Consider the following 14,366-nt stretch of genomic DNA (forward strand, 5'->3'; position numbering starts at 1 on the left):
TGATTTATCATTAATCAACTGACAGCTGCAATGCAGGAGACTGTGTGCAATTAGTTTTTTGCCACCTATTGAACTACTCGAGAATTGATAAGAGAATTGGATTGATAGACGGAACGAACAATGACATTGATTATGATGAAAACTTATCAACGCCCACCCCTAATGATCCTTAAGCCTCCTTTCTACCAAACGAGAAAGTGTTTTCACTCTCTTCCAACCGGGAGCATTTCAGATGTGAAACGGCAGCACGCCGTTGGTCGTGCAAGTCACTGGAGAATTGCAACACCACGCGTGATTTCAGAAGTCCACACAATAACAAGCAAGGAGAAAGACAGCGACTTGTGTCCGAAAAGGTCTGTGGTTTGTTTTCCTGTTCTGTTTATGTCGGCTACGGGGGTTACACAGAAAACGTACGTTTATCTGTACACGACGTATTTAGAGCATTTCCAGGTGTTTTACACTGCGTTTGTGTTTGACTTCCTGTCTGGCAAGATCTAAACTGTGGAGTTTGACGTGTTTTAGAAGCGTAGCGCATCAAAAATAAACTTGAAATGTAAAAACATCCCTTCATTTCTGGCTTTGCTTCTAAAATGTTACACTTTGCTCCTGCCAGAAAAGACCCTGTCCACTATAACGGCGGCTTATTACGTTCCACGGTAGTTTCGCAACGCTCTCAGGAGGCTTTAAATTTCTTCATATAATTTTAAGTGTGATTTATTATTAGTTTTTATTTATTTTTATTTTTTTTTTTTACCAAACTTGATTAATATAAGCATTAAAAAACACCCTCAATAGTAATTTTCTATGTGTTAAATTATGCTCAAAGACAAAAAAAAATTTAAATGTGAGAAAAGTTTCATTTTTAAAACATGTTCGGTATTTTATCATCCCTGGTACAATATGACCAAAGACATAGACATTTCTTTATGCAGAGGTCTGACTCCAAACCAACATGAAACAGACTTCCAACACATTTATACTGTTGTTATATTTAAATATGTAGTGTAAACATTGTATTTTTTTATGAACATTTTACATAATCTTCTCGGTTTGTTGTTCATTTAATCACTTAAATTTGCCACATTTATAAATTCTTCCAAACCTATGACTCTGAAGCAGGCATCCTAAGACTGCGGTTGCTTTTCAGCATAAATTATTCTCTTTGAATGAAGCCTGTTTTAAAAGCGTACTAAATTAGTGAAAACACCTGGGCTCTCCGTCCATCTCAAAGAGAACGTCATGTTACATGTTTGATTTGACTCAGCTGCAGGAGTTTTCAGTTTGATGCATTTTTAAAGGATTTCATCAGCTGACAAAACTCATCAAGAGGAAAACCGAGTCAAGGTCTGAGATTTTTATTTTCACCATCAATGTTGTCACTTTGGAATTCACATTCTGGGTGAACTTTTTCTAAATCGTTAAAGAGACCGGCCAGAGGCAAATTTCCTTTCAATCTCATGTAGGGAGTCACCGAAATGAAAATTCTTGGCCGAAACCTGAAAATGAGGAAACCAAGGCCGAAACACTGAATGAAATGAAGATGTCAATAATTAGAACCATAGCATTTATGGCTACGATGTGTGTTATCCTCACTGAAATCAGGGCATTGCAACAAATCATTTAAAAAACCATGAGAGTGTTCATTTAGCACTGACATAACAACAATGCACAATATAACTTAAAACTCAAAATAAAATGTTTCACTTGACCCCACTTGTGTTCATTAAATAATAATAAATTATAAATAAAAATAATAAATATAAATGTACAGGCTTATACCTGAAAGGCTTGCGGAGGACTGTAAAATCAACCCTTTGAGCACCAAATTGGCAATAATGTGTTTAATGAGCCACAGCTGCAAATACAAAAGTGACGTTGGCACAGAGCTAAGTGCTCACCCCGTAGTTGGAAGGATGCAGTTTCGCACCCCGCTCAGTTTGTCGCTGTCATTGTGTCCTTTGGCAAGGCACTTCGCTTCCAGTGGGTCAGTGACATCACAGGTGCTCAAAGCACCAGAGTGCTTCATGAGAGTAAACACGCTTCACACACACAATCCAAAGTTTATTTGACCGTGTTCAGGAGATGTTTGGTGTAGAGAGGTTGGTAGAAACACCACTAATAGTGACAGACGTAGTGGGAGTGTAAAAGAAGAAAAAAGCCAGGCAGACATGGTAGATGTGAAACCGAAAGTAAAGTGCGTCACATCATTGATATGAATATTCCAGCGATCATAATAAAACAGGAGTACTAAAAGGGGAAAAACTTTACTTTTGAAATCAGTACAAATATACTGTTTTTATGAAGCAAAGAGCCAGATGCCACATGAGGACGGAGCGAGATGAAGCGGCGGGGTCACCTGACGGCCTGTTTCGGCTGTGTTGTTTCAGTGATTTTGGGTGAAAACTGTAAATGCACTTTTGGGTCATTTTCGGCAGAAATGTTCGGGTGGCCGAATTTCCGGTGCATCGCTAATCTCATGTGTAAAAAAAATATTTTAAAAGATTGGATTTCTACTGCTGGGATTTTTTTTTAAATCCAGTTTTTTTAAACAGCGCGGCGAAAACAGAAGACAGTTTCAGGTTTTAGTGCTAATTATCTGCTTATGTTTCACAAAGAACTCCCCTCAGAAACCTAGTGTAAACAGTTCGCACCTCCGGGTTCTCCGCATTATCAATATAGCAGACAACAATGTTTCATCAGTCAGATGGAATAAGACAAGGAAAACAGAAATTGGAGACCCGGAGGGTTTCGGCTACGTCACCCAGACTGTTTGACTCGGATTAGCCAGTAAACTGGAGAGGGGACAACACTCGCGACCTTGCATGGACAAGCGGAAACAGATAATTGATGGATGCACAGATCTGGTCACTAATGGCAAGGCCAGCGTAGAAAGAGGTTGACCGTCTTCAAAACCAAAATCAATACCATTTATTTACTTGTATTGTGTATTTGTTTTATTTCTGCTCTCGGAGATGAGCTAAAGATGCCTCAGCTGCGTCAAGCTGCCCCAGTACAATTAAATAATCTATAGATAAATAAAACTGTGTACTGCTGTGTGTACACATTGATTTTACACTGACAAAACGTAACTGATAACTTACTGGGATGATCCATAGTCTTGCAGTCGTGCTAGCTACGCTAGCTCGCCTGGTGGTATTGGTTGTAATCCAGGAAGGCACAGAGTTTCTACCGCCTCAGGAATGTGTGAATCGTTTTGTAAATCCAAAATGTGTGCGTGTTGTAGCTTTCTCGACTTACTTATCTTTTACTTACCGGACTAATGCTGTTAGCTAGGGATGTGTATTGGTGAAATTATGGCGATACGATACATATCACAATACAGGGGAGGCAATACGATACGATCTACGATGTAGATATATCACGATATATTGTGACACATTCAGTCAAACGATATTATTTACTGAATTAATTGTAGGAAGGTTCAATAAACAGGCCAAACTGATACGTAACATGTTTAACATGAGGTATCTGAACCATAATGGAGGGATTTTCATTTCAATGGTGGAAACAAAACCCATATTGGCATATTGCTGCCATCTAGTGATCAGTGTTTGAATTGCACCAAAAAAAGGAAAAGACACAAATGTTTGTAAATTCTTCCAAAAATTAGATACATGGCTTTTGAATATCGATATAATATCGCTGGAAGAAATATCACAATATATTTTCATATTGATATTTGCTTACATCCCTACTGTTAGCCATGTTAGCTGTGCTGCTGCCGTCATGCTCATGGGACTGGTGGTTGTTGGGATAAGAACAGGAGGAGCAGTTCTACCGGATCTAGACAGATTTCTAGATTATTTTTTAGATCAATCCTCTGAGCAAATAGCACTGGCCAGGCTGTTGTCTGTGCATCGGCTTTACTCTAAATGGTTGCCGCAAAAATGAAACTTCCAGCTCACTACGATCCTTCTCACAGTTTCCATGATTTTAATGTTGCTACATTAAGTAGAAATGCATGTAGGACTCGGACAAATGGCTCAGACTTTTAGCTGCAGCTGTAAACACAATAATCTGTAACCACTGGGACTACAAAGTTGAACAAAATACAGCTAATCATGTGGTAGCACCAGCAGCTCAGACCTCGTAATACGCCTTTGAGTGACGATTGCAAAAAACAGTTCTTTACTGTCTAGAGGAGAGAATTTTGATTTTCTATAAAGATTTTTGACAAAATTGTGTAATAAAATGAGAAACTGACCCCATTTAATCTTTATTTAGATGGTAAAGTGTATTTACACAGAATTTCTACAATTTCCATGCAGTCTGGCCAGTACCTTTAAGGATTTACTGATTTTTATCTGTTTAATATAGAAAAACTAAACTACAGACACACAAAGATGGGGTAAATTTAGTATTTTTATGAGGAACAAAATCTATTTAGGTATTTCCTGTGGAGGAGAAATCTTTAGTGATTTTATTTAGAAAATATTCTTTAATCTCTTATTTTATCTGGCTAATTAATGGAGTGAGTGGATCTAATCTCTGGGATTTAAGCAGAGTGAGTTGTGTGGAAAATTAATTGGGTCTTTAGGATAATGCCACGTCAATCTGTTTTTCCTCAGCGTTCTTCATCCTGGGAGGCGTGTGTGTGTCATTTGGCGGAGCCTCCTATGTTGGCAGCCTTTTTGCCCTGCGGAGGCTGATGCTGCTGTCTGTGCCAGCCCTGCTGCTCCAAGGAGGCGTGGTGGGAAGCGTCGCCCTCTTCTGGCTCTGTGCGGTATCGCTCTATATCGGTCGGCTGGAGGTGGAGATCATCCACGAGGATGAGGAGGGAGAGGATGAGGGGGAGTGCAGGGAGTGCCGGGACAGGCGGGAACACCGGGGTAACAGCGGCTCTAGGGACAGCGAGGACAGTGGCAGCAAGGGACAAAACAAGTAGCCATCTTCCTGGAATAATTGGAAAAGTGTGTGTTTGTGTGTGTGTTGTTCTGATCGTATGCGTGTAAAAGTGGATTATGAGCCTAAAAATGCAAATTTATTATCTGTCATAGTTTATTCTTATTATTCAGGTGAAGAAAGACTTTTACCTTTTTGCAAACATGATTAAACATTTTGATGAAACCTCTGGTAGAAAAAAATCCACTTTATTTAGTTAGACTTCTTATAAGTTGATAATTTGATGCTGATGTAGATTATCCATCCATCTGGAAGATTTATTTTTTTAATCTTGACTTTTTCAGTCATTGTCTTCTCAGCCAGCTGACCCTGGATTACTTTAATTTTCATAAAAGTCTTCTCTTACCTGTAAAGGACGATGAACGTTTTGGTTTGTTTTGGTAATCACAGGAAGAGTCTGAGGACTTTACTTCCTTTTTACAGTTTTTAAAATTATTTTGCATGACTATGGCAAGAGCACTTTTGCCATAGTTCTTCTAAAGTCTTGACGACAAAGAACATTTTCACAGTTTTATCTGTGATCATACATTTTGTTCCACATTGCTGTTATTCATGTAAAGCAGCCTGCAACCCTAGGAGTGAAGATCACACCTTCAGGATGTCTTATAATATTATTTTCATGGCTGTCAAGAGTTGATGATGGTTATTGTGTAGAAACAGGGTTTATTATTGTTTACCATGTGTTGTGCATCATTTTCAATGCACACTAGAGTGCATGCAGTAATAAATGACTTTGAGCCAATGGTTTTAGTTGTTTTTCTAATGATGCTTGGCATCAATTGTGGGGTACCACAGGGGTCAGTCCTGGGCCCAAAGCTTTTTCTTTTATTCAAAAATTATCTATGTGCTTTCCACCGAGTCAAAATGTGTTTTATTTGCAGATGATAGTAATATTTTAGCCGCAGGAGAGAATAACAGAATTGGGTGAACTGAATTTATGGTTTGACTTAAGTAATCATTGAATTTAAATAAAATTAATTTGATTCTGTTTGGAAATCAGGAAATAAATACAAATGTGACCGTGACAATAATGGTGTAACAGTAGAAAAAGTATGAAAATACAGTTTGGGAGTGATCCTTTACCAGAAACTGCTGGAAACCTCATAAAGTAAGTTGAAGCAAAGGTAGCAGAGCAAAGGATTGTTGGCAAAGGTAAGCAGCCTCTTGAATTTGGAAGCATAATATTTGCTATTCTGTCATATCTAACTTACTCTGTGGAAGTATGGGGAAACACCTATAAAACCACCCTATGTTACAAATCGAGCCATTAGGACAGCCATGTTGGATGCACAGAAAATGCCAATAATCTGTTCAGATCATTACAAATCCTAAAGTTTAAAGATTTAATAAAATTCATGACTGCAATATTCACGTATAGAGTCAATAAAAAAAATATCCTGATAATATTCAAAGTCAGTTCACAGAAAAACAAGAGGGATATTATCTGAGCTGGAACAGTCTTGAACCAAACTAAAAAGTATGTGTATTTCAATCTGTGGTAGTGTATTTGGGATACAGTATTGAAGAGAAATCAACGTATCAGAATACTACAATTCAAAAAATCGTACGAAGGACTGAATATATCCAGATACAGGCAAGAGGAATATGTGCTGTGATGTTGCATATTTCTATACTCTTGATGTAAAACTTGTGTTGCATTAAGAAGTTCTACTCAGGGGTTGTTCTGCTAATATTACCAAGAGTTTGTAAATGAAGTTAGTGAAATAAACTATGCTTCTTCTTACTATTCCTTTCCAAACTAATTTAGTTTATTGTGTTACATTGAGTAACTTGAAAGTCTCGACCGACTGATGCAATTTTTGTTTGTCTGTTTACTATTATTTTATTTTAAATCAATTGTTTTTTTTAAATCTTTGTGAATTCAATGTACTATTTAATCTTATTTGAAATAAATATTTTTTAAACAGTCAAAACAAAAGTGAATTATTTTTCATTACTTCTGATTGGTCCGTTGGAACACATCTAAACTTGTGATTGGCTGTCTCTTTTGACAGGCAGCTTCTTTCATCAATAGAATTCTTTAATAGACAGATGGGCGGGTCAGATTTACGTAGGTAGGTTGACGCACGCAGAGGCTCCTGCGCAGCAGCATAGACGGTGGGGAGCTGTTTTCTTGCTTGAAATGTAAGGGAAACCTTTTATTTTCTCCCCTTTGTTTACCAGAAAGTCGTGTTTTTGTCAGTCGAATGTAAATAGTTTGTCATTTCCTGCGTTACTTTATGAGCTTCAGTCAGCAGTTCATCCTAATGGTAAACATTGGTTTGTGATGGAGTCACACCTTTTCTGACTCATTCTGCCTGACTGAAGAAATAAGGGTTTTTATTTAAGGATCATTTTTATTTTTTAATAATTATTAATTTATCAGTAAATTAAACAACCACAAATAATCACATAGAACAAACTTTATTTCATTAATATCGAAATGTGCTTTTCATTAAAGGGGCATTATCAAGGGCGGAAATCCCATTTCAATTTTGGGGGGACAATAAACAGTAAAACTTCAGAGAGTAATTTTTGGGGGGGACATGAAAAAAATTGCTCTCTACATACAACACTGTATGTCCTTATAAGAGACTGACCTGAGACTCTGTACTTGTGTCTGACAGGCTCTGGCTGCCTGTGCTCAAGTGACTGGACTTTGCCTAATGAAACCGTTTAGAAACAATTTCATTTCTTTCTTATAGAAGTCTTTATCAAAATGCAAGTTTCTACTTACTTGACGTTCTGGAGCATTAAAAAACGACCTGATGTCTGCCGTTTTTCGTTTCTCTGCCATTTCAACTGACCTGGTCTGCTGAAAGTTGGACAGCAACACACACACAGATGGGATATTGTCATTAGAACGGAGATGGAGGATATTGATCAATGATAATATCTTGCCAATTTTGTACATCTCCATAAGCATCCTTTCTTTTTGTTTTCATTTCAATAACAAGACTGCAGCCTAAAACGGAATAAGCAATTCAGAATAAAGATTTAAAAGTAGATTGTTAATAGTTGAAGCAACATGTCCTGAAATGACTATCTGACCAACAGCTACACGTGTGGACGGATGCAAAGCATTAATTTTAAGTACTAAAACATATCTAACTTTTTCACAACAAAGAGAGAGAACATAAATGTCAAATTAAAAATTTATTAAATCACATAACATGAAAGCTACTAAAATCCAAATAGTTCCATATTGATTTTAATATATTTGAAAATTTCCCTCTAAATATGGCTAGAAAAAATAACAAACTTCAAATCAGCTTTCACAAGTCAAGTATCAAAATGACTGAAATCTCTTTAATAAATCATAGAAATGTTTGTTGGCTATTAGAGAATAACTCTGTAATATTTAATAACTTTATTTAAGTCCGACTGAACGAAAAGATACACCAAATCTAAAAATATATTCTTGAAATATTTGTTTCATTTTAATAATAAAAATTTAAAAAATTTACTTTACAAATACACTAAACATATACATACTCTATAGTTTATCTTTCAATTTAATCGATCTCTCACTTTTCTCAGTTTTCATAGTGTTTTTGGATCTGTGTGGCCAACGGGATCTTTGGCTCTATGTTTTTACACTGAGAGCTTTGAGCAACGTGCCTCCACCACACATTTGCTGCAACCAGTTCATCCTAAGCTGCACGGTGCACCTGCACTTTGACATATTGTAAACAACTGCAGAACCTGGGGAAGACGGGATAAGAGTGGTCAAACGCTGTGGTATTCATACATCGGACCAGTTAGTTTTGATTCTACCATATTCATCTGCTAAATAGGATGAAACATTTCATGGGAGACATTTCATCGATCTATAAATGCTCCGCAGATTCCAGGGGCAGACCGTGAAAGTGTACGTGTCCGGAAAAAGGAACTTTTGGTCACCTTAGTGAATGGAATAATAATAGCGGAATAATCCTGGAATGACCAGAGAACATGAAGTGACAACTATTTTTTTACTGTGGTGGTGGTGGTGGTCTGTCATAAAGGGATCCCCGACCGGTGATCAAAATCTAAAGATAATCGGTGTCTATGTTTGACATTTATGACCACATTTGACATACATATTTAAGTTTGTAGAACAAGCGCGTGATAAATGACTTACTGCTGGAAACCGCTGGCTTTTTGATTCCCGCCTCCTGTGAGCCTGCGGGCTGCTGTGAAGCTGTGAGCGAGGCAGAGCCGGCAGCCCCGCCCATTGGAAACAGCTCGTGTGGACCGACCGTACCAACTTGAGGAATTGGGGTGTGTGTGTGTGTGTGTGTGTGTGTGTGTGTGGGGGGGGGGGGGGGTGGACTATAATTTCTCAACAATTAAAAACACATTGTTTTGTATTTGTAGACTAACTTTTACGTTGTGGTTTTAGAAGAAAATACAGGTTTACTGATAGCATTTATACATTTACAATAACTTTTGTGGGGGGGGACAACTTTGTGTGAGGGGGGAACGCGTCTCCCCCCCCCCCCTGTCCCCGTCCCCCCTGGGATCTCTGCCTATGGGCATTATGGAAGTTGGACAGCCAAAACATGTATAGAAATTAGTGATGTATCGGTAGCGGACGAACCGGCTCTGAGGGCTCTTTGAAGTGAACGATGGGAGCCGGCTCGTCATTGGGAGCCGTCCTCCCCCCTCCCCTCTTGCTTTGGTGAAAGCTACAGGTGATTGGTCAACATGTGTAACTGCATGTCCAGACTGTCCACGAACAGAGCAGTAGGGGCGGGGAAGAGGGAGGATCAGACTCAGACACACAGCAGAGCACATGCGGGTGGAGGGAGACGAGAGGGAATGAGGAGGAGGAAAACGGCGAGCGAGAGAGAGGAGAGTGCGATGAAGACGGTGAGAAAATGAGCGCCAGCAGTCGGAAAGTGGAGATTTCTTAAAGTGTCTGGTTATTAAATCCATATAAATGATAAATATTTGATATATTGCATAACTTTTACATTAGTAAATCATTTTACAAATAGTTTAGCATTATTTTGGTTATAAATGTACTCTACGCAACAGAAAATCTGAGGAGCCACTTGGGAGCTGAGCCAAAAGAACTGGCTCTCTAAAAAGAGCCGGAATTCCCATCACTAATAGAAATAATACATTTCTTCTTAATACATTCTCCTGCAATGCCCTGGTCCTGTAGAATGAAGCCTGGTTTATGCTTCTCTGTCAGCTCCGCAAGGGACAGACATGCACGGATTGACGGAAGCGTTTTGCTCTCATATTTCTCCGTCTCCTGGAGAGTGTTGCAAAGCAATTCCCCGGCAGGACAACAGAGGGCGTAGCGCTGTTCTGTGGTATCCTGTCATGTATCGGTCCAAGATAGTGTGTTTATATTGTGTTTTTTGTGTATATAAGAGACTTTTAACACGGACATATTTGTCTCTCATTCTCCCACCGCTTCATGCGCTCCCCACCTCTAAACCCACGTTTCCTGTCATTTCCGTCCACAAGTAAAACGCTTGCTGCGCATCTTTTCACTCCTCCAGTCACGGGAGAATGAAACGTTCATATTTTTAGAGTTTTTTCGCGAGGTATTCTTCAAGCTTCTCCGTGTCTGCCGCTAGTTATCCTCGGCTCTCTTTGCAATGGCGGCGCTGTAAACAACAGCGGCGTCCTGACCAATCACAAGCTTGCGTAATCCGTCTCGTTCGACGGATGTTTAAAAAATTGGGCTCGACTCCGTACGTACTTGCGTGCCTGCCGGAGCCCTACGCAAGGACGGATAATGGCGTTGCGTGTGCTCCGCACTGACGCAGACGGAGAAGCATAAATCAGGCTTGAGCCCTGGCATTTTTACTGTGATTTCCTATTTTCCTGTAAAAACACAGAAAAAGAGAGCTGCTCGGGTTGAGGAGGCTGCTTCATGCGCGTTCACGCTCAGGCATAACCCTCTGAACCATTCTTTGAACGTTGTTTCAGCTGTTAACAAGGATATAAATGTTACATATACAATAGATATCACTGGTGGTTTAGCTCGTCTAGTAAGACTTCAGGCTTTCATGCAGAAGACCTGGGTTCCATTCTGGATGTGAACATAGATTATTTAAAGTTTCTTTTTTACATTAATGATATATTGTTTTTTACAGTAAGATGCCCAAATTTTTATTTGAGACTCACCGAACGGCATTGAATTCACTGGTAAAAAAGTTGTGGGTTCAACTTTCATTTTGGAACAATTTTTCAAGCAAGGGAAGGGAATGATCTGAGCATGCAGGAGGACTGACCATCTTAAACCTTTGGCGGCTGTGCTGAAGAGAAAGGTATAGAACCAAATTATTTAATTAATTAGCTGCACATTCTCCTGTCCTCTGTCCCCTGGGCCACCCACACACAAGGGACCGTCTCAGCTGTTATTTTCATTAAGGAGTGTGCACGTACAGCATGCGCTCCTCGTGCACGAGCCTCCTACTGAAGCTGCCATTACGCTTTTGGCCTTAGGGGGCAATCGCGAGCATAAAAATTCAAAACTCCGTAAAGTCCCTTTAATGTATTCTAAATAGACCTAACTATTTATTAAATATTGTTAAAACGTTAAGAGTATTTATTCTCCTTGGAGATGAAAACAAAATAATGATCAAAGCATGTAAAGTTTTGTTTTTTTGCTAGTATTACTGTGCTGCCCTCACGACACGTGACCATGTGAAGCTAGACAGCCAGCGAACAAAATAGACGAGATCTCCACACAAGGCTTGCTTTTCTTGATTTTACTGAAGATCTTTTAAGCCTTATCTCTCTCAAGGCTTCTCCTTGCTATTTCTTATTTGTAAAAAGACGAACGTTTCCTAAAGGTACAAGCGTGTAGGGCACTTATAGCGTGTACATGAACTTATTCACTGTTTTAATACTGCCGAAGAACTTTTCACAGCGTTCGCGGAGAAAAAACGTCAAAGATAGGTGAATGATAAGAGCGCTCACTCGCTCCCATTTCCGCACGTACAAAACAAAGATCGCTTGTGACAACGATGTCTCACTCTGAGCAAATTTCAAACCCACACATTTTAACTGTTTTTTTTAGCATGAATCACACATTTCTTAACTTTGAAATTATTTATCACCTTGCTTTCATAACTTAATCAGATTATGCACTAACTACTGACTTTTAACTAAAAGGCATAACACTCCCCGCTTGATATAAACACATCATATCACTATAAATGTCAATACAACATATTCAAACACCATTTAGCATTGAGGAATATTCATTCAGTCTCTGAAAGCAAAACAACAATCTCTGAAACTGGTCTGAGAAACATTTTTACAGTCCCATCTTTTACAGTCCGCACTTCCACCTTACGGACCTTCTTGTCGCTGCTGGGGAATGTTTTTACTATTAGTCCCATGGGCCATTCATTCCTGCTGGCTTGGGAGTCCTTTAGCAGGACCACATCTCCTTCTCTGACATCAGGTCTAGTCTCTGTCCATTTTGCACGACCTTGTAAGGTGGACAAATATTCTCCTTTCCACCTTTTCCAAAAGGTATCAGCAAGGTGTTGAACGTGTTTCCACTGTTTACCAAACAACTGCCCTGATGAAAAGTTCCCGAGCGGAGCAGACACAGCACTCATCTTCTGCGTTAGTAGCATTGCTGGAGTGAGTACTGCAGGACTGTCAGGGTCAGTGGATATGGGAACAAGAGGCCTTGCATTCATAATTGCCATCACCTCGGCCATGAAGGTACACAACACATCATGAGTAAGACGTGTTTGTTCAGTTCTTAACAACATGGCGTCTAGAATGCGCCTGGACACCCCAATAAGGCGCTCCCACGAGCCTCCCATGTGAGATGCATGAGGGGGATTAAATGTCCAAACACACCCTTTCTCTCGCAGGTACTTTCCTACTACTCCGTTTCCTGAGTCTAGGCCTAATTCCTTACAAGCGCCCACAAAATTGGTGCCTCTGTCTGAGCGCAGAAACTTGGCTGGACCCCGAATAGAGAAAAGCCTTCTCAATGCATTGATAAAACTATCAGCAGACATAGTCTCTATCAGTTCGATATGCACAGCCCTGGTTGACATGCATGTGAATAACACAGCCCAACGTTTGTTCTGGGAACAACCACCTCTTGTACGACGCGTCACAATTGTCCATGGCCCAAACACATCTAGGCCTACAGTGGTAAAGGGTGGTTCAGGGGTGACTCGGTCTGCGGGCAAATCTGCCATTTTCTGGATCTGCATTTTACCTCGCAACTTGCAACATGTGACACACTTATGGATGACAGATGACACGAGCCGCTTCCCTCCAGTTATCCAGTACCCAGCACCACGGATAGCTCCTTCAGTTATGTGTCTTCCTTGATGAGCTACTTGTTCATGATAGTGAGTTACAATTAGCATGGCGATGTGGCTGGTAGATGAGATAATCAAAGGGTGCCTTTCATCTTCTGTGAGATCGGCAGCGGAAAGACGTCCACCGACTCGTAAGAGACTGTCTTTGTCCACTACAGGATTGAGCTTTTTGAGTGTATCAAATAGGCCACTGTCCTTCTTTCCTTCTTTAATGTTTTCATGTGTCCCTTTGTAAGCTTCTTGTTGGACAGCTCGAATGATGACAACTTTGGCTTGGGTGAGTTCTTGGACATTTGGTGTCTCACTGAAACTTTTCCATCCCCTTCGTCCACTTGCCTTTTGTGCGAAAGATGTAACTACATGAATGAGTCTGGCTATGACTCTGCAAAGTGTGGTCCAGTTTGAGTACTTTTTGAAACGCTCAGAACCTAACTGTGGCTCTGATACAGTAGTTTTCATTACTTTTATTTCCGGACGCATCTCTCTATCTTTTTCAGGTTCGATGAGCGTGAAAGGACCAGTGTGTGGTTCTGTGTGTGTGTCAGAGTCCAGAAAGTGTGGGCCTGAGAACCAGGTACTGTTCTGCAGGTCTGCTGCTGGAATGAACCGAGTGGCTTGGTCAGCTGGATTTAACTCGGTTGGTACATAACGCCATTGACTCGGATGGGTGGATGCTCTAATGCGCGTAACCCTGTTGGCAACATACATGTAGAATCGTCTGGAGGTGTTGTGTATGTACCCCAACACAATCCTGCTGTCTGTATAAAATGTCACATTGTCTATTTTAATGTCTAACTCGTCTCTGATGAGCTCAAACATTTCCACCGCGAGCACAGCAGCACACAGTTCCAGGCGTGGTACAGTGTGTGCGGGGCGGGGTGCGAGTTTAGACTTCCCCATGACAAACCCAGTATGACACTGCCCTTCACTGTCAACTGTACGCATATAGACTACTGCACCTATAGCTACAGTGGAGGCGTCGCAGAAAATGCATAGTTCTTTCACTTTTGTTGTGCTTAACGTACCTGGGCTGTAGCACCTTGGTATTTGGAGGTTCTCAAGGGCTTTCAAAGAGTCTTTCCATGAGTCCCACCTCTCCTGCTTCTCAGGGGGTAAGAGTGTGTCCCAGTCTTTCCCATC

General features: G+C 40.2%; 1 protein-coding gene across 1 annotated transcript in view; it reads left to right on the forward strand.

Moving 5' to 3' along the window:
• Nucleotides 1–5,665, forward strand: part of tmem160 (transmembrane protein 160) — a 7,552-nt gene extending 1,887 nt beyond the window's left edge. The window contains exon 4 of the mRNA XM_015951476.3: nucleotides 4,590–5,665. Coding sequence (XP_015806962.1) covers nucleotides 4,590–4,906 — 317 coding nt within the window. The 3' untranslated portion in view covers nucleotides 4,907–5,665. The remainder of the gene's footprint in view (nucleotides 1–4,589) is intronic.
• Nucleotides 5,666–14,366: the final 8,701 nt, after the last annotated feature.

Source organism: Nothobranchius furzeri, chromosome 13 (genome assembly GCF_043380555.1).
Source record: "Nothobranchius furzeri strain GRZ-AD chromosome 13, NfurGRZ-RIMD1, whole genome shotgun sequence".
Taxonomy (NCBI): domain Eukaryota; kingdom Metazoa; phylum Chordata; class Actinopteri; order Cyprinodontiformes; family Nothobranchiidae; genus Nothobranchius; species Nothobranchius furzeri.